At 41.1% G+C, this 24,516-nt stretch overlaps 1 protein-coding gene across 3 annotated transcripts in view; it reads right to left on the reverse strand.

The window, feature by feature from the left end:
* The window catches only part of F8 (coagulation factor VIII), a 159,150-nt gene that overhangs the window by 31,956 nt on the left and 102,678 nt on the right, over window positions 1-24,516 (reverse strand). For all 3 annotated transcript variants that reach the window (XM_055393490.2, XM_055393489.2, XM_055393491.2), the window contains 7 exons: window positions 16,398-19,440; window positions 6,956-7,109; window positions 4,798-5,010; window positions 4,141-4,369; window positions 3,769-3,951; window positions 1,472-1,588; window positions 404-475 (listed from right to left, as the gene is read on the reverse strand). In XM_055393490.2, coding sequence (XP_055249465.1) covers window positions 404-475; window positions 1,472-1,588; window positions 3,769-3,951; window positions 4,141-4,369; window positions 4,798-5,010; window positions 6,956-7,109; window positions 16,398-19,440 — 4,011 coding nt within the window. The remainder of the gene's footprint in view (window positions 1-403; window positions 476-1,471; window positions 1,589-3,768; window positions 3,952-4,140; window positions 4,370-4,797; window positions 5,011-6,955; window positions 7,110-16,397; window positions 19,441-24,516) is intronic.

The following is a 24,516-nucleotide window of genomic DNA, read 5'->3' on the forward strand; positions in this document are numbered from 1 at the left end:
TATGAACACTGGAATTAAAATTTCATATAATTTTCACACATCATGAAATATTCTTCTTTTGTTTTTTCCCGAATCATTTAAGAATAGAAAAAGAATTCTTAGCTTGAAGGCCGTACAAAATCAGGTGATGGACTGGATGTGACCTGTGGGCTACAGTTTGAGAAAAATGCAGCTTCTTGCTACAGCGAAGAGAATGGATTGAAGGGAAGCCATGTGGAAGGCAGGCAGGACATTTAAAGAGGCAGAGGCATTACTTGGGTGAGAAGAGAAAATAGACTGAGAGGCACCTATGGAGTAGAATTTATAGAAACATGAAGATGGATTGTTTATCTGAATCTTTCCAACAGAAATAAAAAAAACATATAATGAGCTCAGTGCTTTGATAGAAAGGAATACTGTTTACCATATTGTCCTGAAGCTGTAATCTGAAAATCTCTAATGCGTCCAGAAGCCATTCCCAGTGGAATTTGACACTCTGAAATCAAACCAGGGAAGCACAATCGTTAGAAGTGCAGCAATAGAGCTTCACAAATGCAGGTCAATGAGAACACCAAGAAATGCTCATATTTTTTAGTGTTTACTACATGGCAAGAACTGGATGCAAGATTTTTATTGTACTATCTCATTTAATTAGTTCCAACAGGAAGGCACTAGAACTACTCAGATTTTGCAGCTGAGTAAAGCAAAGACATTACTTTGCCTAGTCAAGGCTATGGTTTTTCCAGTAGTCATGTATGGATGTGAGAGTTGGACTATAAAGAAAGCTGAGTGCCAAAGAATTGATACTTTTGAACTGTGGTGTTGGTGAAGACTCTTGAGAGTTGCCTGGACTGCAAGGAGATCCAACCAGTCCATCCTAAAGGAGATCAGTCCTGGGTATTCATTGGAAGGACTGATGTTGAAGCTGAAACTCCAATACTTTGGCCACCTGATGCGAAGAGCTGACTCATTGGAAAAGACCCTGATGCTGGGAAAGATTGAGGGCAGGAGGAGAAGGGGACGACAGAGGATGAGATGGTTGGATGGCATTACCGACTCGATGGACATGAGTTTGAGTGAACTCCGGGCGTTGGTGATGGACAGAGAGGCCTGGCGTGCTTCCGTCTATGGGGTCGCAAAGAGTCGGACACGACTGAGCGACTAAACTGAACTGAAATCTAGGGTCCATACATAAGTATACCAGTGGTTCTCGTCCTGCTAGGATTAAAACTCAACTTCTTCCACATGATATGTGAGAGTTACACTTCATAACGGGACCAAAATTAAGCTTCAAAATTTGCTCCTGGAGCTCTTGGGACTTCAGTGTTAAAGTGTTCAAAGCTTCAAGCAGATCCACTCTCTCTGAGGATTCTGATTTCTGTCCGCAATATTCATTTTAGATTTGGTAATGACTGTGAGCTTGTATGTAGTTCTTGGCAAAGGCCACCCTTTGTGGGAGGTGGAAAGCGGTCGAGTGCCCAGTGCCACTCACCCTTGCTGTACACCAGGAAGAGAGTGCTCATCCCAGCTTGTAGGTGCTCGCCAATAAGACATTCTATCCGCCAAGTCCCAGCCTTGGATGGTAGCATTTCCACCGTCTCAAAGACACCTTAGCAAAACCAGAAGGCAGAAAAGTGACTTCCTTTCACCAAAACAGACATAAGATATATCAGCTTATGCAGAACATCAAAGGAGATCTAGCCAAGTCAGTTGCACCACTCTTTGAACCAAAGTGCCTGTGATGTAACCTCTGCAGCTGGAGACATTGGAGGTGAAGTCCTGACCCCGGAGAATGGGAGACAAAGGGTACCCAGACGCTTTGGGGGTGGAGACGGGAGAAAGCTACTGTGTTAGGACTGGCCTGCACTCTCAAGGCTTGGCAGAGCCAGAGGTGGATTTCTCATTGACAAGATGTGGTCTCCCTGCCTCGATGAGTAAAGTAACCCCAGGAGCAAGAAGCTAGAGGTGAATGTTGAGGGGCTGAGGGCTGAGTGACAAGTGACCATCCAGAATAAAGGTGGAACCAACCAAGTCAAGAGGATTTCATGTAAGAGGGTCCCCCAAAGGAGTTTCTGCAGAGCCCCTGAAAGTACCCCACCACAGAAAGAGTCCTCTTTAAATATCTGCCAGGCTTCTCTGATAGCTTAGTTGCTAAAGAATCCACCTGCAGTGCAGGAGACCCTGGTTCAATTCCTGGGTCAGGAAGATCCACTGGAGAAGGGTTAGGCTACCCACTCCAGTCTTCTTGGGCTTCCCTGGTGGCTCAGCTGGGAAAGAATCCGCCTGCAATGCAGGAGACCTGGGTTTGATCCCCAGGCTGGGAAGATCCCCTGGAGAATGGAAAGGCTACCCACTCCAGTATTCTGGCCTGGAGAATCCCATGGACTATAGTCCATGGGCTTGCAAAGAGTCAGACACGACTGAGCAACTTGCACTTTGGCTTTTCATGTTCACTTTAAATATCTGCCAGGTGCAGGCAGTGGTGCTATCCCTTACCTCTCCCCACTCCATGCTACGGTTCAAAGCAGCAACCATCCAGGGGTGGAGGGGGAAGCATAATAAGCATAAGAAGGAGATACTGAAGTTGAAGTCAAGTTCCAAAGCTAACGGCCAAATTAGTGATTTGGAAAAGAAACCTAAGGACATAATGCAAAAAGGCAAGTAACAGAAGGAAATGAGGGAAACTGAGTCATAGAAGATGAAGAAGTCCAAGACTTTTCTAATGAAAGTTCTGCAAGGAAAGAAAACAAATGTGGGGGGCGGGAATCAGAGAAATGATAAGGAGAAAAATCCCCAGAAGCTTAAGAATGAAATGCATGATTTCAGAGTGAAAGGGCCCACTGAATGCCAAAGCAGAGCACTTGTCATGAAACCCAGAAGGAGGTGCCTTTTGCTGAAAATCTAGAATAAAACCTTATAAAAGGAAATTCAGAATTTTGATTAAGAATGGAATTTCTCTGGCAGTCCACTGGTTATGACTCCATGCTTCCATTTCATGGGACAGAGGTTCCATCCCTGGTCAGGGAACTAAGATCCCACATGCTGTGTGGCACAGCCAAAAAAAAAGGGGAAATTTTTTCTTTGATTAATGTGTTGAAGTGGACGTTATGATGTCTGACTTGAATTTTCTTTGTGATGTGGAGTGACTGCAAGCCTGTTCATTACTTAAGAGTCATCAAGAAAAGTCACTGGGCTTATCAGAATTTTTACACAGAAACAGAATTTACTTCCACTATTAAACCTGTTTTTTCTTCTTCCTTCTTTTTTGCCTGCACTGTGAGGTATATGGTATCTTAGTTCCCTGATCAGTGATCAAAACTGTGCGCCCTGCGGTAGAAGCACTGAGACCTAGCCACTGGATCATCAGGGAAGTTCAGAACCTGTTTTAAAGGAACATTCGAGAAATAAGATGATATTCTGTTTCAATCAACAGTGGTAGCAGTGTTTAATCAAAATATGGTCTTCATACATAAACCAATCACTCTTTGGGAATCACTAATTGGTGATTCCAATTAGTGATTGGAACCAATCACTATTGGTGCCCTGTGGGATTAGAGTTGGGAGACAAATCCTCTTTTCCTAGGAAAGTGCTGGGATATCCATTGTCCATTGATTCTGCTCTGTTTCCTTTACAGCGCATTATCTGTATCTGAAATGATCATGTTCGTTTGCTAAGTTCTTTATGATCTCTCTGCTTTGTTCAAGGGACATATCCCCAGGGCCTAGACCTTGAAAGGAGCTCCTTAGCAAGCACAGGAAGTCGAAGACAGAGCGCAAACTGGTTTGTACCCGGGTAGAGATTGTAGACCGCCATTTTATACTCCTCCGTTTTTCGCACAGTGAACACGTGGCCACTGAAATGAATGGAATGGATATTTTCATTGCTGCCCATGCTGAGCAGATACCACCTAATCCTTTGATGCTGAGCCATGACTAAGCCAGGGAGTGTATCCATCACGTAGCCATTGATTGCTGGAGAAAGAACACAGAGAAAGCTGTTAATGTCTATTGTGCTAGGGTCTTTGCCTCCATTCTAGCCAAGAGGATGGATTCCTAGGAAGATTGCACTTTCATCCATATACTCTCAAATCGTACAACATCCCAGCCTCAGGCTCCAGGCTCACTTCATGGCGAATGAGATTTGGGTGTGGACTGTATTACCATGGAAGCGATACTTTTCTTGAAAAGTAGGGTCCTCCGGCTGGACATGGCAGGGGGCCCCGCAGTTCCTTGCCATGTTTTCGGCAAAGTACCAGCTCTTGGTTTCATCAAAAATGGTGAAAAACAGAGCGAATTCCTGTACTGTCACTTGTCTCCCATGAGCAGCACTCAGCGTGTCCGCACGGCAGATCAGAATGGGGCCAATCAAGCCTGAGTGCACATCCTTTTCCTGAAAGGAAAGACACTAGTTCTAGGAGCGAACGTTCTCCTACTCAGGAACCAGAGGGGATTTCTCATCAGCTTTTATAACCCTTCACCCCATTCTGCAGCTTCCCACAGGACAATTCTTCCTCTTTAGTGGATTCCTGGGTGATATGTCTAAAACATAAATATGCTGACACCTCCCCTATTGAAAACTTACCATTATGCTGGGGATAAATACCACACTTCTTAGCAACTGACATGAAGACCTTTTCTTTTTTTTTTTTCAACACTTTACTTTTTGGCTGCACCTCAGGGCATGTGGGATCTCAGTTCCTGACCAGGGATTGAACCTGTGTCCCCTGCAGTGGAGGCACAGAGTCTTAACCATGAGACTGCCAGGGAAGTTCTTTCTTTCAAAGCAGGAAAGGGCCAGCATAAAGGAGACCTGCTTACCAGATCAACGTCAGAAAAGTAAGCCCAGGCTTTGCAGTCAAACTCATCTTTGGTGGGTGCCATATGGTGCTGCACTTTCCAAAAGTAGCTTTGGGTTTCATTAGGCTTGACAAACTTTTTTCGAGGTTCTGCTCCTTGTCTCTGATCTCCGCTATAAGAAATAAGGCTAGAATAGAAGGAGTAGGGACGAGAGGCCTGGTTTTTGAAAGTAACCTGCAGAGCAAGAGAATAAAAGGCAAGTATTATGTTTTAGGATCTTGTAAAGTTCTTACATCCCTAATAGCAATGCCTATTTAGGGGGTGTTATCCAGGTTTTCAATACCTGGAGGAATCGGTATGTTATTACAACCCAAACCTAAAGATTTGTGAAAGAAACTGAGACATTTTTCATTTCCACAGTCTTTAACACGTGAACTCACAGTTACAAAGGAGAAAATTGCTAAATCCTTGAAAGAAATTCTAAAGTAAAAGAGAAAATATGACCACAGGGGTTTTAAGGGACCATAACCCCAGGAACTGATGCACTTAAAGTTCTTCATGACAAATGCCAGGATGATTACATATGCTCTTTATACAAAACTTTTTTTTCAAATTAAAAAGTTATACATTTTCATGGGATGTATGGAAAGTAAAATTCAAGTCAGAATAAATTCACTCACAATCCTATAATTTTAGATCCTTCTATATCCTTCCTGTAAACAATCAGTTGGGACAATGGATGACTGTTTCTAGAAAAAAAATAAAACTACGTTTATCTTTGGCTCTTACAGTGCACCAAAGCAAATTCTAGTCTATGGGAATTAAAAAGTTAAATGTTAAGAAATTAAACTGTAAAAGAAAGTTGAAGAAAGCACAGGTGATTTTAAGAAAATAAATCTCTGTATAGGGAAGGATTTTTATAAACATAAAAGCTATCAAAGTATCATAAAGGAAAGATTTATGGGTTACTACCTAAAACTTCAAACATATTTTATTTATTTATTTATTTTTGTATTTCTATGCCACCTTTATAGTTCTGGTTTCTCATTTTTTTTTTATTGGAGGCAAATTACTTTACATTAATATATTGGTTGGTTTTGCCATACATTGACACAAATCTGCCCCGGGTGTACATGTTTCCCCTCTTGAACCCCCCTCTCACCTCCCTCTTCCTCATATCCTCCCTCCAGGTCATCCCCGTGCACCAGCCCCAAGCATCCTGTATCATGCGTCGAACCTGGACTGGTGATTCATTTCACATATGATAATATACATGCTACAATGTCATTCTCTCAAATCATCCCACCTTCACCCTCTCCCACAAGTCCCAAAGACTGTTCTATATTTTATTTTAAAAATCACTATATATAAAATTGGGCTTCCCTGGCGGCTCAGACAGTAATGAATCTGCCTGCAATGTGGGAGACGTGGCTTCGATCCTTGGGTTAGGAAGATCCCCTAGAGAAGGGCATGGCAACCTACTCCAGTATTCTTGCCTGGAGAAGAGCCTGGCAGGCTGCAGTCCACGGGGTCATAAAGAGTCAGACACAACATATATAAAATTAAAAGAAAATAAACTTGGAAAAATATTATTCACTAAAATGACCAATGATCATTAATATATCAATGATCTACAATATATATGGTTATACAAATTAACAAGTAAAGCATTCACTCCAAAAATTTCAATTATGCAAAGAACATTAATAGATAATTTGTTAGAGAAAGTCTTAAAATGTTCCTGTACATTGCACTTCTGGAATTTTATCCTGGAAAAAGAGTTGTGATAACATCATTACTTAAACAGTAAATAGAAGAGAAACTATCTAAAAGGTTGTTCAAAGAACAATAGTTAAATAAACCATAAAATCATATAATGAACTAACATTCTTTCAGTTGAAAAACATATGTAGTGTTTTTAATAACATAAGAAATGTTTATAACATTTATTTAAAAAGAAGTAGAATGATGAACTGTATAATTTTGAATACATAAAGAGAATACATAGGAAAAACATAAGAACATACAGAAAAATGATAATTATGGGGTTATTTTTCAATTTTCATATCTTCTATACTTTAAACCTTTTTGAAAGTGTGAAAACAGTATTTTTATAATCAGAAATTTAAAAAAGCATATATGGGTCAATTTTCTTGTAATTCCACTGTCCTCAACTCACCATGATATTGTCTTCCACTTCTGCTCTTATATATGGTCCCAAGAGTCCCAGGTGTTCATTTAGTTGTCCACGGTATATGGCCTGAGTAAAGGAGCCATCAGTGAATTCCTCAAATACCACCTTTTTGAACTGAGGGACTCCTCCATTCTGAGACCTGGTGAAAAAAAGCAGAGGAAAAGCAATATCCTCATGGCTTAGGTGAGTAGAAATGAGATGCATTTGATAGAACTGATGATGAATTGGAAGTGTCATGGGGAGGGGAAGGGATAAAGAGGGATTAAAGATAACGTCTAGATTTCTGATTTGGGCAAATGAATGGATGGTGATGCAATTCATTGAGCTGAAGAACCCTAGAGGAGTAGGTTGGGGTAAACAGTTTGGATACATATTATTTGTACTGGCAAATACACAGAGATCAGGAGTCCAGAAAAGGGGTCTGGATGAAGATCATCCATATTTAGGTGGTATCCAAATCATGCAATGTGTGTTAGTCACTCAGGCATGTCTGACACTTTGCAACCCCATGGACTGCAGCATGCCAGTCTCCTCTGTCCATGGAATTCTCCAGGCAAGAATACTGGAGTGGGTTGCCATTTTCCTCTCCAGGGGATCTTCCTGACCCAGGGATCAAACCTTTGCAGGTGGGTTCTTTACTGTCTGAGCCACCATGGAAGCCCTTATACATGCAAGTGGCTTATCAAAGTAGTCAGTTCTAATGAGGTGGATGAAACTGGAGCCTATTATACAGAGTGAAGTAAGCCAGAAAGAAAAACAGCAATACAGTATACTAACGAATATATATGGAATTTAGAAAGATGGTAATGATAACCCTGTATATGAGACAGCAAAAGAGACACAGGTGTATAGAACAGTCTTTTGGACTCTGTGGGAGAGGTGAGGGTGGGATGATTTGGGAGAATGGCATTGAAACATGTATATTATCATTTGTGAAATGAATCACCAGTCCAGGTTCGACGCATGATACAGGATGCTTGGGGCTGGTGCATGGGGATGACCCGGAGGGAGGATAAGGGGAGCAGAGAGGTGGGAGGGGGGTTCAAGAAGGGGAACACATGTACACCCGGGGCGGATTCATGTCAGTGTATGGCAAAACCAACCAATATAATATTGTAAAGTAATTAGGCTCCAGTAAAAAAAATAAAATAAAAAACCCAAAGTAGTCAGTTTTGTTATGTCCTCGTCTTACTCGACATCTAAGTAACATGTTCCATAGTTAATCACTCTGTCCCCCTTGACATACTCTTCAGGCTTCTCTAGCATGTGAGATCCATGAAAGTAGGGGGGTTTGTCTGTTTTGTCCACTGGTGTACTCTCAGCCACTGGAAAACGTGCCTGACACACAGTTGCTGCTGCTGCTGCTGCTAAGTCACTTCAGTCGTGTCCGACTCTGTGTGACCCCATAGACGGCAGCCCACCAGGCTCCCCCGTCCCTGGGATTCTCCAGGCAAGAACACTGGAGTGGGTTGCCATTTCCTTCTCCAATGCGTGAAAGTGAAGTCGCTCAGTCGTGTCCGACTCGTAGCGACCCCATGGACTGCAGCCTACCAGGCTCCTCCATCCATGGGATTTTCTAGGCAAGAGTACTGGAGTGGCTTGGCATTGCCTTCTCCGTGACACACAGTAGGTACTCAGAAAATATATGTTGAATGTTGAATGGATGTAGGGTTTATAAACATATTCTAAATATGAGAGCCTCAGTGTTCAGTCCTTGGGCTACTTTTCTTCACTTTTTAAAATTCTGTTAAAATTGTGAACTTAAAGTGCATGAAACATAAATGCTTTTCGTACAAAAATGCAACCACTACCAAGATCAAGAACTTCGCCAAAAACCCAGAAGACTCACTGTTATCTGCCTTTCCAATCACATCCTTTCTGTTCCCACTAAAAGTAAACCCCATTCTGATGTTTATATTTATTTCATTTTGTTCATAATTGTACCAATTATGTCTACATATCTAAAGCATATTGTTTATTTTTGGCTGTTTTTGAAGTATGCAAATGGAATTATATTGCACACATTCTTTAGTTTCTGGCTTCTTTTACTGAGCATTATAGTTGTGATTCATCTACATTGTGTGTAGCTACAGTTTGTTCATGTGTATTGTTGTATAGTATTCCATTCTGCAAATATAACACAATCATGGGCACTGGAGTCATTTGTAATTTTTGGTGCTTATACATAGTCCTACTATGAATCTTCAAATACACGTCTTTTGATTAACATATATATGCATTTCTGTTGGGCACATATCTAGGAGTGGAATTGCTGAGTATGCATATGTTCAGCTTTGGTAGATACTGTTGTTGTTTAGTCTCCAAATAGTATCTGACTCTTTTTGTGATCCCCTGGACTGTAGCCCGCCACACTCCTCTGTCCATGGGATTTCCCAGGCAAGAATACTGGAGTGGGTTGCCATTTCCTCCTCCAGGGGATCTTCCCAAACCAGGGATCGAACCTGTGTCTCTTATGTCTCCTGCACTGGCAGGTTAGTTCTTTACCATTAGCACCACCTGGGAAGCCCAGGCAGATACTACCACACTGTTCTCCCAAGTGGTTGTATCATTTTCCATTTTCATCAGCATTGTATGAGACTTCCATTTGCTCCAAATCTTCATAGACACTTGATATTGACTGTGTTTTTGCATTTTGGGCCATTCTAGTGGTTAGATAGCAGTGTGTATATGGTTTTGTTTTGCATTTCCTGGTTAATAATGAAGTTAATTAAGCATCTTTTATTATGGGTAGTAGCCATTTGGATTTCCTCTTTTGTAGTACACCTACACAAGCTTGTTTTTTTCCCCCTATATTTTGCCAATTTTTCTACTGAGTAATCTGATTTTTTTTCTTATTGATTCAAAGGAATACTCTATATATTCTTGATGTAAGTCTTTGATGGTCTTTTGTGCTGCAAACATCTTTCCTTCTGTGGTTAATTTTTCATTCCCTTTTTGTTATCTCTTGATGAGCATAAGTTTGTAATTTTAATGTAGTGAAATTTATTTAAAATTTTCATAGTTAATTATTTTTGTATCTTGATATCAATTCTCTTTCTTTTCTTACCCTGACATTGTTGAGATATTCTCTTATTTTTTCTTTCTAAGAGGTTTATGGTTTTACATTTATATTTAGACTTGGAACCCACTGTGAGTGGATTTTTGAGCGTGGTATGAATTAGGGATCCAATTTAATGTTTTTCCATATGGATATCAAATATTTCCAGCACATTTATTGAAAACTGCTTTTCTGTGACACCTTTTTCATAAGTCAAATGCCTATATATGTGTGAATCTAGTTTTGCATTTCCTGTTCTGTTTCACTGACTTATTTGTTTATTCCTATGCCAATTATTACTCTCAGTTCAGTTCAGTCGCTCAGCTGTGTCTGACTCTTCATGACCCCATGGACTTCAGCACACTGGGCTTCCCTGTCCATTGCCAACTCCTGGAGCTTGCTCAAACTCATGTCCATCCAGTCAGTGATGCCATCCAACCATCTCATCCTCTGTCATCCCCTTCTCCTCCTGCCTTCAGTCTTTCCCAGCATCAGGGGCTTTTCCAATGAGTCAGTTCTTTACATCAGGTGGCCAGAGGACTGGAGCTTCAGCTTCAGCATCAGTCCTTCCAATGAATATTCAGGACTGATTTCCTTTAGGATTGACTGATTTGATCTCCGTGCATTCCAAGGGACTCTCAAGTTTTCTCCAACACCATAGTTCAAAAGCATCAGTTCTTTGGTGCTCAGTTTTCTTTATGGTCCAGCTCTTACATTACCATAGCTTTAAAATAAATCTCAATGTGTTACACAGCAATTCTTCACATCCTGTTCCTTTTATCCAAGAGGGTCTTGGCTAGGGACTTCCCTGGTACTCCAGTGTTTTAACTGCTTGCGTGTTCAGTACAGTACTGAATAGAAGTGATGATAATGAAAAGTGGTGACTTGTTCCTGATATCTAAAGGAAAGCTTTCAATGGATCAGCATTAAATATGATGCTTGGTGTACATTTTTGTAGATACTCTTTCTCAAGATAAGGTAATTTATTTCTATTTTACATATATGACACCTTATATATATTTGTAATGAATTAAAATTTCTTGTTTTGTGGCACAGCATATGACCTACTTTATTAAATACTCCATGTGAACTGGAAAAAATATTAAAGATGCACTTCCTGGGTGTGATTCTTTTATTATTTGCTTATTTTTGGCTGCTCTGGGTCTTCACTGCTGCTTCTATGCTTTCTTTAGTTTTAGAGAGTGGAGGTTACTTTAGTTGCAGTGTGGGCTTCTCATTGCAGTGGCTTCTCTTATTGCGGAGCATGAGTTCTAGAGCATGGGCTCAGTAGTTGTGGTGCATAGGCTTAGCTGCCCCAAGGCATGTGGAATTGTCCCAGACTGGGGTAGAGTCCATGTCCCCTGTATTGACAGGTGGATTGTCAACCACTGGACCATCAGGGAAGTCCCTGGGTGTGCTTTGTTAATTATGTTCAAATCTTCTACAGTTGACCCTTGACCAACAAAGAGATTAATCTGAGTATAATTTATAGTTAGCCCTCTCTATCCTTGGTTCCTTGGTATCTAAGGATGCAACCAACCTCAGACTGTGTAGTACTGTAGTATTTACTACTGAAAAATACATTCAAGTTGACCTTCTTAGTTCAAACTGGTGTTGTTTAAGAGTCAACTTCTTTATTGATGTTTTGGACATCAGTTCAGTTCAGTCACTCAGTGGTGTTCGGCTCTCTGTGACCCATGGGCTGCAGCACCTTCCTGTTCATCACCAACTCCTAGAGTTTACCCAAACTCATGTCCATTGAGTCGGTGATGCCATCCAACCATCTCATCCTCTGTCATCCCCTTCTCCTCCTGCCCTCAATCTTTCCCAGCATCAGGGTCTCTTCACATCAGGTGGTCAAAGTATTGGAGCTTCAGCTTTAGCATAAGTCCTTACAGTGAATATTCAGGGTTGATATTCTTTAGGATGGACTGGTTTGATCTCCTTGCAGTCCAAGGGACTCTTAAGAGTCTTTTCCACCACCACAACTTGAAAGCAATTCTTTGGTGCTCAGCCTTCTTTATGGTCCAACTCTCACATCGGTACATCTGTACTTTCTGAGATAGCATTGGGAATCACATAGCATCACTTCCACTATATTTACAGATCACATGTTTGTTACATCCTATTTGTTGCCAGCACAGATCAAAAGGAGGGAAATTAGACTACCTTTTCAAAGGGAGAATGGCAAGGTCACATTGTACAAGAAGCATGTAGGACAGGATATCTTGGCACATCCATCTTTGGAAAATAGAGTAGGCTACAAACTTTGGGCTTCCCAGGTGGCACTAGTGGTAAAGAACCTGCCTGCCAATTCAGTTCAGTTCAGTCACGCAGTCGTGTCTGACTCTTTGCCACCCCATGAATGGCAGCATGTCAGGCCTCCCTGTCCATCACCAACTCCTGGAGTTTATTCAAACTCATGTCCGTTGAGTGGGTGATGCCATCCAGTCATCTCATCCACTGTCATCCCCTTTTCCTCCAGCCCTCAATCTTTCCCAGCATCAGGGTCTTTTCAGATGAGTCAGTTCTTTGCCTCAGGTGGCCAAAGGACTGGAGTTTCAGCTTCAACATCAGTCCTTCCAAAGAACATTCAGGACTGATTTCCTTTAGGATGGACTGGTTGGATCTCCTTGCAGAGGACTCTCAAGTGTCTTCTCCAACACCACAGTTCTAAAGCATTAATTCTTCAGTGCTCAGGTTTCTTTATAGTCCAACTCTCACATCCATACATGACTACTGGAAAAACCATAGCCTTGACTAGAGGGACATTTGTTGGCAAAGTAATGTCTCTGCTTTTTAATATGCTGTCTAGGTTGGTCATAACTTTTCTTCCAAAGAGCAAGCATGGTTTAATTGCATGGCTGCAGTCACCATCTGCAGTGATTTCGGAGCCCCCCCAAAATACAGTCTGCCACTGTTTCCACTGTTTCCCCATCTATTTGCCATGAAGTGATGGGACCAGATGCCATGATCTTCGTTTTCTGAATGTTGAGCTTTAAGCCAACTTTTTCACACTCCTCTTCCACTTTCATCAACAGGCTCTTTAGTTCTTCTTCACTTTCTGTCATAAGGGTGGTGTCATCTGCATATCTGAGGTTATTGATATTTCTCCTGGCAATCTTGATTCCAGCTTGTGCTTCATCCAGCCCAGTGTTTCTCATGATGTACTCTGCATATAAGTTAAATAAGCAGGGTGACAATATACAGCCTTGACGTACTCCTTTCCCAATTTGGAGCCAGTCTGTTGTTCCATGTCCAGTTCTGTGTTGCCTCCTGACCTGCATACAGATTTCTCAAGAGCCAGGTCAGGTGGTCTGGTATTACCACCTCTTTAAGATTTTTCCACAGTTTGTGGTGATCCTCACAGTAAAAGGCTTTGACATAGTCAATAAAGCAGTAGATATTTTTCTGGAACTCCCTTGCTTTTTTGATGATCCAACGGATGTTGCCTATTTGATCTCTGGTTCCTCTGCCTTTTCTAAATATAGCTTGCACATCTGGAAGTTCACGGTTCACATAATGTTGAAGCCTGTCTTGGAGAATTTTGAGCATGACTTTGCTAGTGTGTGAGATGAGTGCAACTGTGATAGTTTGAGCATTTTTTGGCATTGCCTTTCTTTGGGATTGGAATGAAAACTGACCTTTTCCAGCCCTGTGGCCACTGCTGGATGATGCGGGTTTGATCCCTGGATCAGGAAGATCCCCTGGAAGAGGTCATGGCAACCCATTCCAGTATTCTTGCCTGGAGAATGCCAAGGACAGAGGAGCTTGGCTGGCTACAGTCCATGGGGTCGCAAGGAGTCGGACATGACTAAAGTGACTTAGAACACAAAATCTTTACTATCTTTTCTATATTACATTTAAAAATCTCTGTATTCTGCATGTCATATTATTTCTTTTTATTTACCTACTACTTCACCAATTCTTTCTACATGATGCATTAGTGTTTTAATTGTATCTGGTGATTCTGAGATCTTCAGTCTGTGAGTTTGTATTTGACTCTCTATTGTTTCTGTGGCCTCTGGCTTACTTTTCTTGTTTTGTACTCAGCATTTTTGTGTTCTGGAAATTGTATCTCGAATATTTGTGAAAATAACCTGAGGCCTAGAATTTTGGTTTCTTCTACGAGAGGTTTTATGCATTCTACCAGATGTCTTCAGGCACTGCCAATTCAAGACTTCCTTAAATTATGATCAAGGATAGGGATTTCATGGTCAGTACACATGACCGAAAACTGGGCTATAAGTCAGTGAAATACAAGTTTAACTGGTTTACCATTACTTTGAGGATGTAGCCCTGAAAGTGGGCATGGTTTATAGCTACTTCTACTCCATTATCATCCCATTAAATCTTATTTGAATGTTAGTAATATGATTATAACGCTCAAATTGGTATCTTTTAACACAAACCACTTCTTTGGTTTCAAGACTCATATATCAAACTGCTTACTCAACATCTGAACTTGGATATCTAGTAGGCATGTCAAATTAAATATGTACAAAACAGACCCTTGAGTGTCTCCTCAAATAAATCTGTTCTGCTTCATGCCTTCCACAACTCATTAAATGTCACCAGCATCCACCTAGTTGCTCAGGACAAAAAAGAAACATTTTTCAGTTTTCTCTCACCATTCCTCCCCATCCTCAATCTAACAGCAAGCCTTCTCTGCTTATTTTTAAATTATACTCAACATCCTTACATTTCTTTTTACTTTCACCCTCACCACCCTGTTCAACAGAATGGGAAAGACCAGTGATTTCATCAAGAAAACTGGAGATACAAAGAGAAAATTTCATGCAAAGATGGGCACAATAAAGGACAGAAATGGTATGGACCTAACAGAAGCAGATGAGATTAAGAAGAAGTGGCAAGAATACACAGAAGAACTGTACAAAAAAGGCAGTAATGTCCTGGATAACCACAATGGTGTGGTCACTCACCTCTGCCCTACCCCTGCACACACTTCTTTACTGTACTCCACTCATGCTGGTCCTTTTTTGTTCCTCAAGCATACTAAACTTGTTTCATTTGCAAGGCCTTTGCATTTCCTGTTCCCTCTGCTGAAAATGTCGTCTCTCAAACTTTGGTTAGCAGCCCTCGTTTTTGTTTGTTTGTTTGTTTTTTATGTGGCTGCACTGGGTCCTAGTTGCAGCATGTGGGATCTTTATTTGTGGCATGTGGGGTCTAGTTCCCTGACCAGGGATTGAACCTCAGCACCCTGCATTGGGACTGTGGAGTCTCAGTCACTGGACTACCAGGGAAGTCCTTAGCTGACCTCTTATCATCATTTAGGCATCAACTCCACAAAGAGAATGTTTCTGACCACCACAGCGAAAGTAACACCCCCTGTCACTCTCTACCATATCATTCAATTCTACCTTTTGAATAGCACCAAGATTCCCTTATTTAGTTTTCTACTACTTTATTGCCTTTTGCTTTTCCCAGCAGAATATAAGCTCCTGCTTTGCTATTCTCCAGTGTCTGCACAAGTGCCTGGTATGTAGCAGGTGCTCAATAAATATTTGTTGGCTGATTCACTCTCCTTATGTTAATCTTCCAAATTTCTCTGTGTGTTCTCTCCCTTGCCCTACCTCCTTCTGCTCCCTTAACACTGAAATTCTCCCATTTTGCCCTCTGGATCCCCAGTACTTTGGAAAATGACCTCCCCTGCCACCTCCTCATTACCACACACTTCACTGCTTCCTGCTGTGTCTATCAGGGCGCACTCAGGAGATTAAGCCTTACCTGGCAGCTCATAAGCTGTTAGGTGAGGCTGACTTCCTTCCTGTTCCATGTGGCTGCTTCTTAACTCTGACCTCTCTACCCTTTTGTAGACCCCTCTTCTTCTCCATCCCAACAGAGTAAGAGTTTCATGCTTCCTGGATTTACCATCCTGTAACCCTCATTGTTCGGAGAAGGCAATGGCAAGCCACTCCAGAACTATTGCCTGGAAAATCCCATGGATGGAGGAGCCTGGTAGGCTGCAGTCCGCGGGGTCGCTAAGGGTCAGACACGACTGAGCGATTTCACTTTCACTTTTCACTTTCACACATTGGAGAAGGAAATGGCAACCCACTCCAGTGTTCTTGCCTGGAGAATCCCAGGGATGGGGAAGCCTGGTGGGCTTCCATCTATGGGGTCACACAGAGTCGGACACGACTGAAGTGACATAGCAGCAGCAGCAGCAGCAGCAACCCTCATTGTTAGTGTCACCAGCTAACCTCCCATTTGCTTCTCAGCTTCCTCTATAAAACAGTCTTTGGAGTCTCATTGTTGCAGATTGATTGTGCCTTCCCTATTGTTTCAGCACCTGGTCAAGTCAAAGGTCACAACAGTAGCACAAAGGAATAATCAATGGACCCATACCTGTTTCTTAGTGCGTGGGGGGATCTACTCATCCCATAATCCCAGAGCCGCTCCACTGCAGCAATAAAATAGTGGCGTGTTCTCTTTTGAAAGCTGCGGGGGTCCTGATTTTCATCTTCACCATAAATGTCAAAATCTTCTCTCTTTGTTTCAATCAACGAAGTATCATCATAGTCAGTTTTGTCTGGCTCTGGCTGAAAAGTAGTAAGGGTTATCTCCCTTTGATGGCGTTTCAAGATTGGTGGATTTTGACAGCACGCCCTTCCAGTCCCTCCTTGCTTTGGCCAGGGAGCTTCTCTTTGGGCCTTATCTTCTCCTTCATTTGTTATTGCTTTTGAATGATAGTTTTCTCTAGGGTCCAGGGGCAAAGTGATATCTTTTGTCTTCAAAGATGTGAGTTTATGTGACCTCTCTAGGGATTTCCAGTCTTCTCTTGGTATCAAGGTAGCTGATTGGTTATCCCAAGCAAGGGGACCCAGCAGCTTGGAGGGAATCTTTTCAGAGCTTTCTGTTGTACATTTCAGAGATGGCACTTTTCCAGGCCTGTAGACTTTATTCAATTTAACAAGTCCCTGCGTTTTCTGAAGGAAGATCTCTTCCCTGAGATCCAGGTGGGCAGGAGAAACCTTGCTAGCTTTTGTAGGCAAGTCTTCCTGATGAACAACTGTCCCAGATGCTTCAGAAAAGCCTGGTTTCAAGAGAAACATGTTCTCAAGTTTCTTGTACATGAGTGGATTTGCAGCCTGTTTCCCCAAGGTGCTGCTCTTTCTTTGACTTCCGATCACTTCCAATGTTAGGAAGGCTAAAGAAAGGTTATTTTTCTTGGCTCCTTGAAAGAAATGACTGGTTTCTTGGACCCCAGAATGACTTGCCCCCAAGTTATAACCATAGGTTGATGCTGGAGGATGAGAAGAGTTATCTTGGGGTGGGATCTTGGTCACATCTGTAGGTCTAATTGACCTATGACTCCTCAGAGAACAATATGGTAAGAAGGACTGAGTAATGGTCCTTTTCTCCAACTTGTTGTGTTCTATCTGTGTGAAGGTGCCCTGGGTCAAATGTTTCATGCTTTTGGACCACTGAGTTGAGGTGTCATTCAGAGTTACCCCCCTTTCAAGCTTTACTTCTCGTGGGAGTCTGGATTGTTTCAAACCCCGCTTATCACGGTGAGAAACTGCACCCTGCTGACTTGGGATAGGAGACAGTCTTGTAGTGCTTGGAGATTTCTCTACCATTTGCTTTGTTTGATTCCCTAAGCCTTCCACGTTTGCTTCCACCCTTCCTTTAGAGAAATGGGCTGCATGAATCCCAGCTCTTTTTGCAGAATCACTTAATGACCTGTTGTCTTGAAGTACTGGAGTATATGTCTCTTCATCTAAACCTCCGACATTTTGCTTAGTGCTTAGTGAAAAGAGGTTCTTCAGGAAATTCTTAGTTCCAATCACTGTATACACTTGAGGCAAAACTGCATTCTTGGGGATTAATGTTTCTTTCCTTTTTATCTCTTCCTGGGATTTTTTTTCTTGATTTTCTGTATCATTTTCTTGGACATTAGCCAAGTTAGTAAGAACTATGCTTTCGCTATTTGGAAGAATCATCTCTTCGAGACCAGTGTCCTTGCTAAATTCATCCTCTCCTGCTACTACCTTATTCTTTTCTGATAAGACATTCTGATCTTTCAGAGAGTTTTCTGATACTGATGATGTTAATTGCTTTGGACTGGGCCTTTGCCCAGAGCTTAGGGAGTTCTTGCCATGGGTCCTTTTTATCACATTTGTTGAATCTGGCAAAAACAGAGTCTTGAAGAATGGTGTATCTGGATATTCTGTATCTAGTGGCTCAGGGCCTTCTTTTTCTTGGTGGATCATTTCCCTTTTTTTGGATAAATTAGTTTTATTTGACATATGGCTTAGTCCAAAAGATGTAGTATTTTTGTCCATGAACAATTCATCATGAATCAAAGAATTCACTTCTTGAAAGTTGGTATTACTGTCTATTACAATATCTTGCCAGACTGATGTACTATTCTCAATTAATACTGTTGGGTCATCAATGTGAGTCTTTCTATTAGTTGTTGAGTTAGCTGGTGCCTTGTCTGTCTTTATCAGAGAGATATTCACTTTAAATAAAACATCATCTTTGGTCAATGACGCAGGTCCATGAACTCTTTCCTCTTTAAATAGCCTATCACTCTCCACTGATAATACATTTTCTCCCAGTGAACTTTCTTGACTATTCATTAAAGCTGCTTCTAACAACTTGGAATCATTATCTTCTTTACTCAAGCCCAAAGGTACATGTGACCCAATAACATGAGATAAATTTTTGCCAAATACAATGGCACCTAACTGACTATTAAAATTAACTGGCATATTTGGGGGTCTGAAGGAACTGGTCTTTTCAGTACCTGCTGACAATTTGTCTGATGGAATTGTTGGTAAAGGCATTAGATTGTTTGATGAACTTGAAATTTTTAAATTAAGTTTATTCAACTCTGACATTATAGTTATTCCTAAATTCTCATTTAATCTTAGTGGCAGTTCTGGCTCTTGAGTAAATACTCTTTCTCCACTGTGACGCAGCTCTGGTCCGAGATGTGCCACTTCAGATGGGGATGGGCCCTTGTTTCTTTCTGTTGGTCCAGGTAAATGATCAGTAGCCTCATTTCTGGCTTCTTGGAGATCAGATAAGGATAATCTATGTGGAGTAGGATTCTGTCCCAAGAGCATCAACAAATCACTAGAGGAGACACTTCGTTCTTTAAGCATCTGCCTTTTCTCTCCAGACTGAGGGTCAATCTTCTCCACGTCATTTTCTGGAGTCGTGGTGGGTTTGAATTGCTTTTGCCTAGTGCTAGGGTACCTTGAATTCTGGGAGAAGCTTCTGGGTTCAATGACATTGTTTTCACTCAGAAAGAAGGTTGGGATATCTTCATATGTGTCATAATAATCACCAACGTTCCTGTCACAACTATCAACCTTCAGTAAGGCTGTCATGCCTCTGTTCCGAAAGTCTGAGTTGTGGCACCCCAGAACCCACAGACCTGGAGATGAGGAAGAATAAGACTCTGATTACTTATAACTCAAGTCACAAGCAAGATCTGTGCTAGAGGTTCTCTTACATTCCCAGAAAAATGAAAAAAAAAAATACTACTTAGTACCATTATATTGCCAGTTGTTATGTTAAATGCCAGACACATGTAACAGTAGTCCAACAATGATAGTAAAAGTGGTTTCTGCATTGTTGCTGTTGTGGCATATCTCTTTGTGACCACAAGAAAGGGCTGTGATTTTAAATGAATATATATTGGCATAAAAATAGAGAAATGTAATTAACATACACAAGAATGGCAAGTCTTACTATTCACATAGAACTTGGGTGATGACAGTGACTTAATTCTGGAAAATTTACATAGGCCAGCTGTTTTTGCTATACAGCACAGTGCTGTAGGTTTTACAGTAACATTATGAGCTCAGTGCTCAGTCGCTCAATCATGTCCAACTCTGTACGACCCCATGGACTGTAGCCTGCCAGGCTCCTCTGTCCATGGGATTTTTCCAGCAAGATTACTGGAGTGGGTTGTCATTTCCTCCTCACTGCCTGGGGTCAAGTCCCAGCGCTACAATTTATTTAATTTTACAAGTCAGCTGTGTGACTTTAAGCAAGTCAATTGAGGTCTCTGAGCTCAAGTTTTCAAATTTATAAATGAAATATTTATTTTATTATATTTATTTATATATTTATTATATTATAAATGAAATATTTATAAATGAAGTATCTAATAATGCACTCAAATCACACAGCACAACGCCAAGCATCCACTATGACCAATGTGTAGGATGAGTAACCATAAGGGAGCAGGACTTAGGTTTAGGATACAAATAACATAATAACTCATCACAGTGCTAAGAATATTAATTTCTAATATGAACAGGATTATCTGAATGAAAGAATTTTATGGTGATGAAGTATATGCATAAGCACAAATGGAAACAAACACACCTTTACTAAGCTACCCATCAGGTAAATGAATGGTCTTATCAAGTTACAGAAGCAAAATCTTAACCGAAAAATTTTCTCAAAGTATATTTCACAGAGCCCTATTAGACAATAGGATGCCCATGCAAAATCTTCCCGTGTTCAGACATTTTGGAATTAATGCACATTGCATTCTATGTGCAGCCTGATAATCATTCAAACAGGAAATGTGAATAAAAAGATTTTCTAATATACAAGGATTCAAAGTATCTACCTCTAATTCAGCCATTCTCAAGAAGTGATTAGGGATTTTTTTCTACTGAAATAAAGAAGTATATTTAAAAAAAAAATGAAGACATGGGATACAAGAACCTAATTTCATGATATGTAAAGCATATTTTTGATTTTATAAAATCATGTTGGGCTACAGTAGACCATAACTGGAGTTGAAATGAATAATTTAAATCAGGTTATTGACTAAAAATTCCACTGTTATAACTTCAGTCAGTTCAGTCACTCAGTCGTGTCCGACTCTCGACCATGCACTGCAGCACACCAGGCCCCCTGTCCGTCACCAACTCCCAAAGCTTGCTCAAACTCATGTCCATTGAGTCAGTGATGCCATTCAACCATCTCATCCTCTGTCATCCCCTTCTCCTCCCGCCTTCAATCTTGACCAGCATCAGGGTCTTTTCCAGTGAGCCAGTTCGTCGCATCAGGTGGCAAAGTATTGGAGCTTCAACTTCAGCATCAGTCCTTCCAATGAATATTCAGGACTGATTTCCTTAAGGACTGACTGGTTTGATATCCTTGCTGTCCAAGAGGCTCTCAAGAGTTTTCTCCAACACCACAGTTCAAAAGCATCAATTCTAAAGTACCCAGCTTTCTTTATGGTCCAACTCTCACACCCATACATGACTACTGGAAAAACCACAGCTTTCTTTGATTATATGGATCTTTATCAGTAAAGTATTATCTATGCTTTTTAATATGCTGTCAAAGTTTGTCATAGCTTTTCTTCCAACATAGACAGCATATTAAAAACAGAGACATTACTTTGTCAACAAAGGTCCATCTAGTCAAGGCTATGGTTTTTCAAGTGGTCATGTATGGATGTGCGAGTTGGACTATAAAGAAGGCTGAGCACAGAAGAATTGATGCTTTTGAACTGTGGTGTTGGAGAAGACTCTTGAGAGTCCCTTGGACTGCAAGGAGATCCATCCAGTCCATCCTAAAGGAGATCAGTCCTGGGTGTTCATTGGAAGGACTGATGTTGAAGCTGAAACTCCAATACTTTGGCCACTGGAGGTGAAGAACTGACTCACTGGAAAAGACCCTAATGCTGGGAAAGATTAAGGGCAGAGGGGAAGGGGATGACAGAGGATAAGATGGTTGGATGGCATCACCAACTCAATGGACATGGGTTTGGGTGGACTCCAGGAGTTGGTGATGGACAAGGAGGCCTGGCATGCTGTGGTTCATGGAGTTGGACATGACTGAGCCACTGAACTGAACTTCTTCCAAGGAGCAAGTGTCTTTTAATTTTGTGGCTGTAGTCACCATCTGAAGTGATCTTGGAGCCCAAGAAAATAAAGTCTGTCACTGTTTCCATTGTTTCCCATCTATTTTCCATGAAGTGATGGGGCCAGATGCCATGATCTTAGTTTTTTGAATGTTGAGTTTTAAGTCAGTTTTTTCACTCTCCTCTTTTATTTTCATCAAGAGGCTCTTTAGTTCCTTTCTGTTTTCTGCCATTAGGGTGGTGTCATCTGCATATCTGAGGTTATTGATATTTCTCCCGGCAATCTTGATTCCAGCTTGTGCTTCATCCAGCCCAGCATTTCACATGATGTACTCTATATATAAGTTAAATAAGCAAGGTGACAATATACAGCCTTGACGTATTCCTTTCCCACTTTGGAACCAGTCTGTTGTTCCATGTTCAGTTCTAACTGTTACTCCTTGACCTGCATACAGATTTCTCAGGAGGCAGGTAAGATGGTCTGGTATTTCCATCTCTTTCAGAATTTTCCAGTTTGTTGTGATCCACACAGTTAAAAGGCTTTAACATAGTCAATGAAGCAGAAGTAAATGTTTTTCTGGGATTCTCTTGCTTTTTCTATGATCCAAAGGCTGTTAGCAATTTGATCTCTGGTTCCTCTGCCTTTTCTAAATCCAGCTTGAACATCTGGAAGTTCTCAGGTTCTCGGCTCATGTACTATTGAAGCCTAGCTTGGAGAATTTTGAGCATTACTTTGCTGTTGTGTGAGATAAATACAACTGTGAGGTAGTTTGAACATTTTTTGGCATTGCCTTTCTTTGGGATTGGAATGAAAACTGACTTTTCCCAGTCCTGAAGCCACTGCTGAGTGTTCCAAATTGCTGGCATATTGAGTGGAGCACTTTCACAGCATCATCTTTTAGGATTTGAAATAGCTCAACTGGAATTCCATCACCTCCACTAGCTTTGTTATTAGTGATGCTTCCTAAGGCCCACTTGACTTTGCCCTCCAGGATGTCAGGCTCTAGCTGAGTGATCACACCATTGTGGTTATCTGGGTCATGAAAATCATTTTTGGACAGTTCCTCTGTGCATTCTAGCCACCTCTTCTTAATATCTTCTGCTTCTGTTAGAGCCATATCATTTCTGTCCTTTATCGAGCCCATCTTTGCATGAAATGTACCCTTGGTATCTCTAATTTTCTTGAAGAGATCTTTAGTCTTTCCCATTTTATTGTTTTCCTCTATTTGTTTGCACTGATCACTGAGGAAGGCTTTCTTATCTCTCTTTGCTATTTTTTGGAACTCTGTATTCAGATGCTTATATCTTTCTTTTTCCCCTTTGCTTTTTGCTTCTCTTCTTTTCTCAGTTATTTGTAAGGCCTCCACAGACAACCATTTTGTTATAACTTAGCTAAATCTAATCCTCCCTCTCCCTGACAAAGACAGTAATGGGTGAGAAAAGGGGAAATGAAACTCCATAAACAGGTTTGGAATGACATCCACCATACTCTGAGAAAGACCTGGAATTGGGAATAGTGTCAAGAAGAACTTTAGTTATATCTGTACTGGTTGAAAGTTTTAATGATAACATCTTTTTGTATTAAATGTGTGAATAAAAATAAATTAAATCATTATCAGTTCAGTTCAGTCGCTCAGTCGTGTCTGACTCTTTGCGACCCCATGAATCGCAGCATGCCAGGCCTCCCTGTCCATCACCAACTCCTGGAGTTCACTCAAACTCACGTCCATCGAGTCGGTGATGCCATCCAACCATCTCATTCTCTGTTTTCCCCTTCTCCTCCTGCCCCCAATCCCTCCAAGCATCAGAGTCTTTTCCAGTCAGTCAACTCTTCGCATGAGGTGGTCAAAATATTGGAGTTTCAGCTTTAGCATCAGTCCTTCCAATGAACACCCAGGACTGATCTCCTTTAGAATGGACTGGTTGGGTCTCCTTGCAGTCCAAGGGACTCTCAAGAGTCTTCTCCAACACCACAGTTCAAAAGCATCAATTCTTCGGCGATCAGTTTTCTTCATTATAGTAATTAATAAATTTCAATCCAAGAGGTTAAATGAGAGTTCGAAAAACCTCAATTAAGTAACCAAATAAAAATAAATTCTATCTAATATATGTATATATAATTTGAAATAAGAAAGGAGATATAACCAGAGATGCAAAGAAAATTAAATTATAATTCCCTTGGAGACACAGCTGCCAATCTCTTACTCCAGCTTCTGACACAAGCATAACATGCCTGGTCAAGTTTGAGAGTGATCAATACAAATCTACAGACCTGTCTACAACCTCAGTGATATACCCAGGGGTTTCATAGAATTGATTAAACTTTTAGGCTAATCTTCAATCCTGGAGCTAGTTCCCATCACAGTAACCCAGAGAGACACAGCCCAGCCAATCAAAAGTGGGTGAGGAGCACACTTCTGGCTTCAATAGACAAGAGGTCTTTAACAATCCAAGGGTACTGCAGTATCCCTAGCATGGAATACTAACCAGTCTTTTAAAATGATGATGTTCATCTATGTTGATTGACATAGAAAAATATCAGATACATCATTAAGTGAGCAAAAGTGAAGTGAAAGTTGCTCAGTCGTATCTGACTCTTTGTGACCCCAAGGGAATTCT

This window comes from Moschus berezovskii, chromosome X (genome assembly GCF_049115385.1).
Source record: "Moschus berezovskii isolate FMDL1 chromosome X, NW_MosBer_1.0, whole genome shotgun sequence".
Taxonomy (NCBI): domain Eukaryota; kingdom Metazoa; phylum Chordata; class Mammalia; order Artiodactyla; family Moschidae; genus Moschus; species Moschus berezovskii.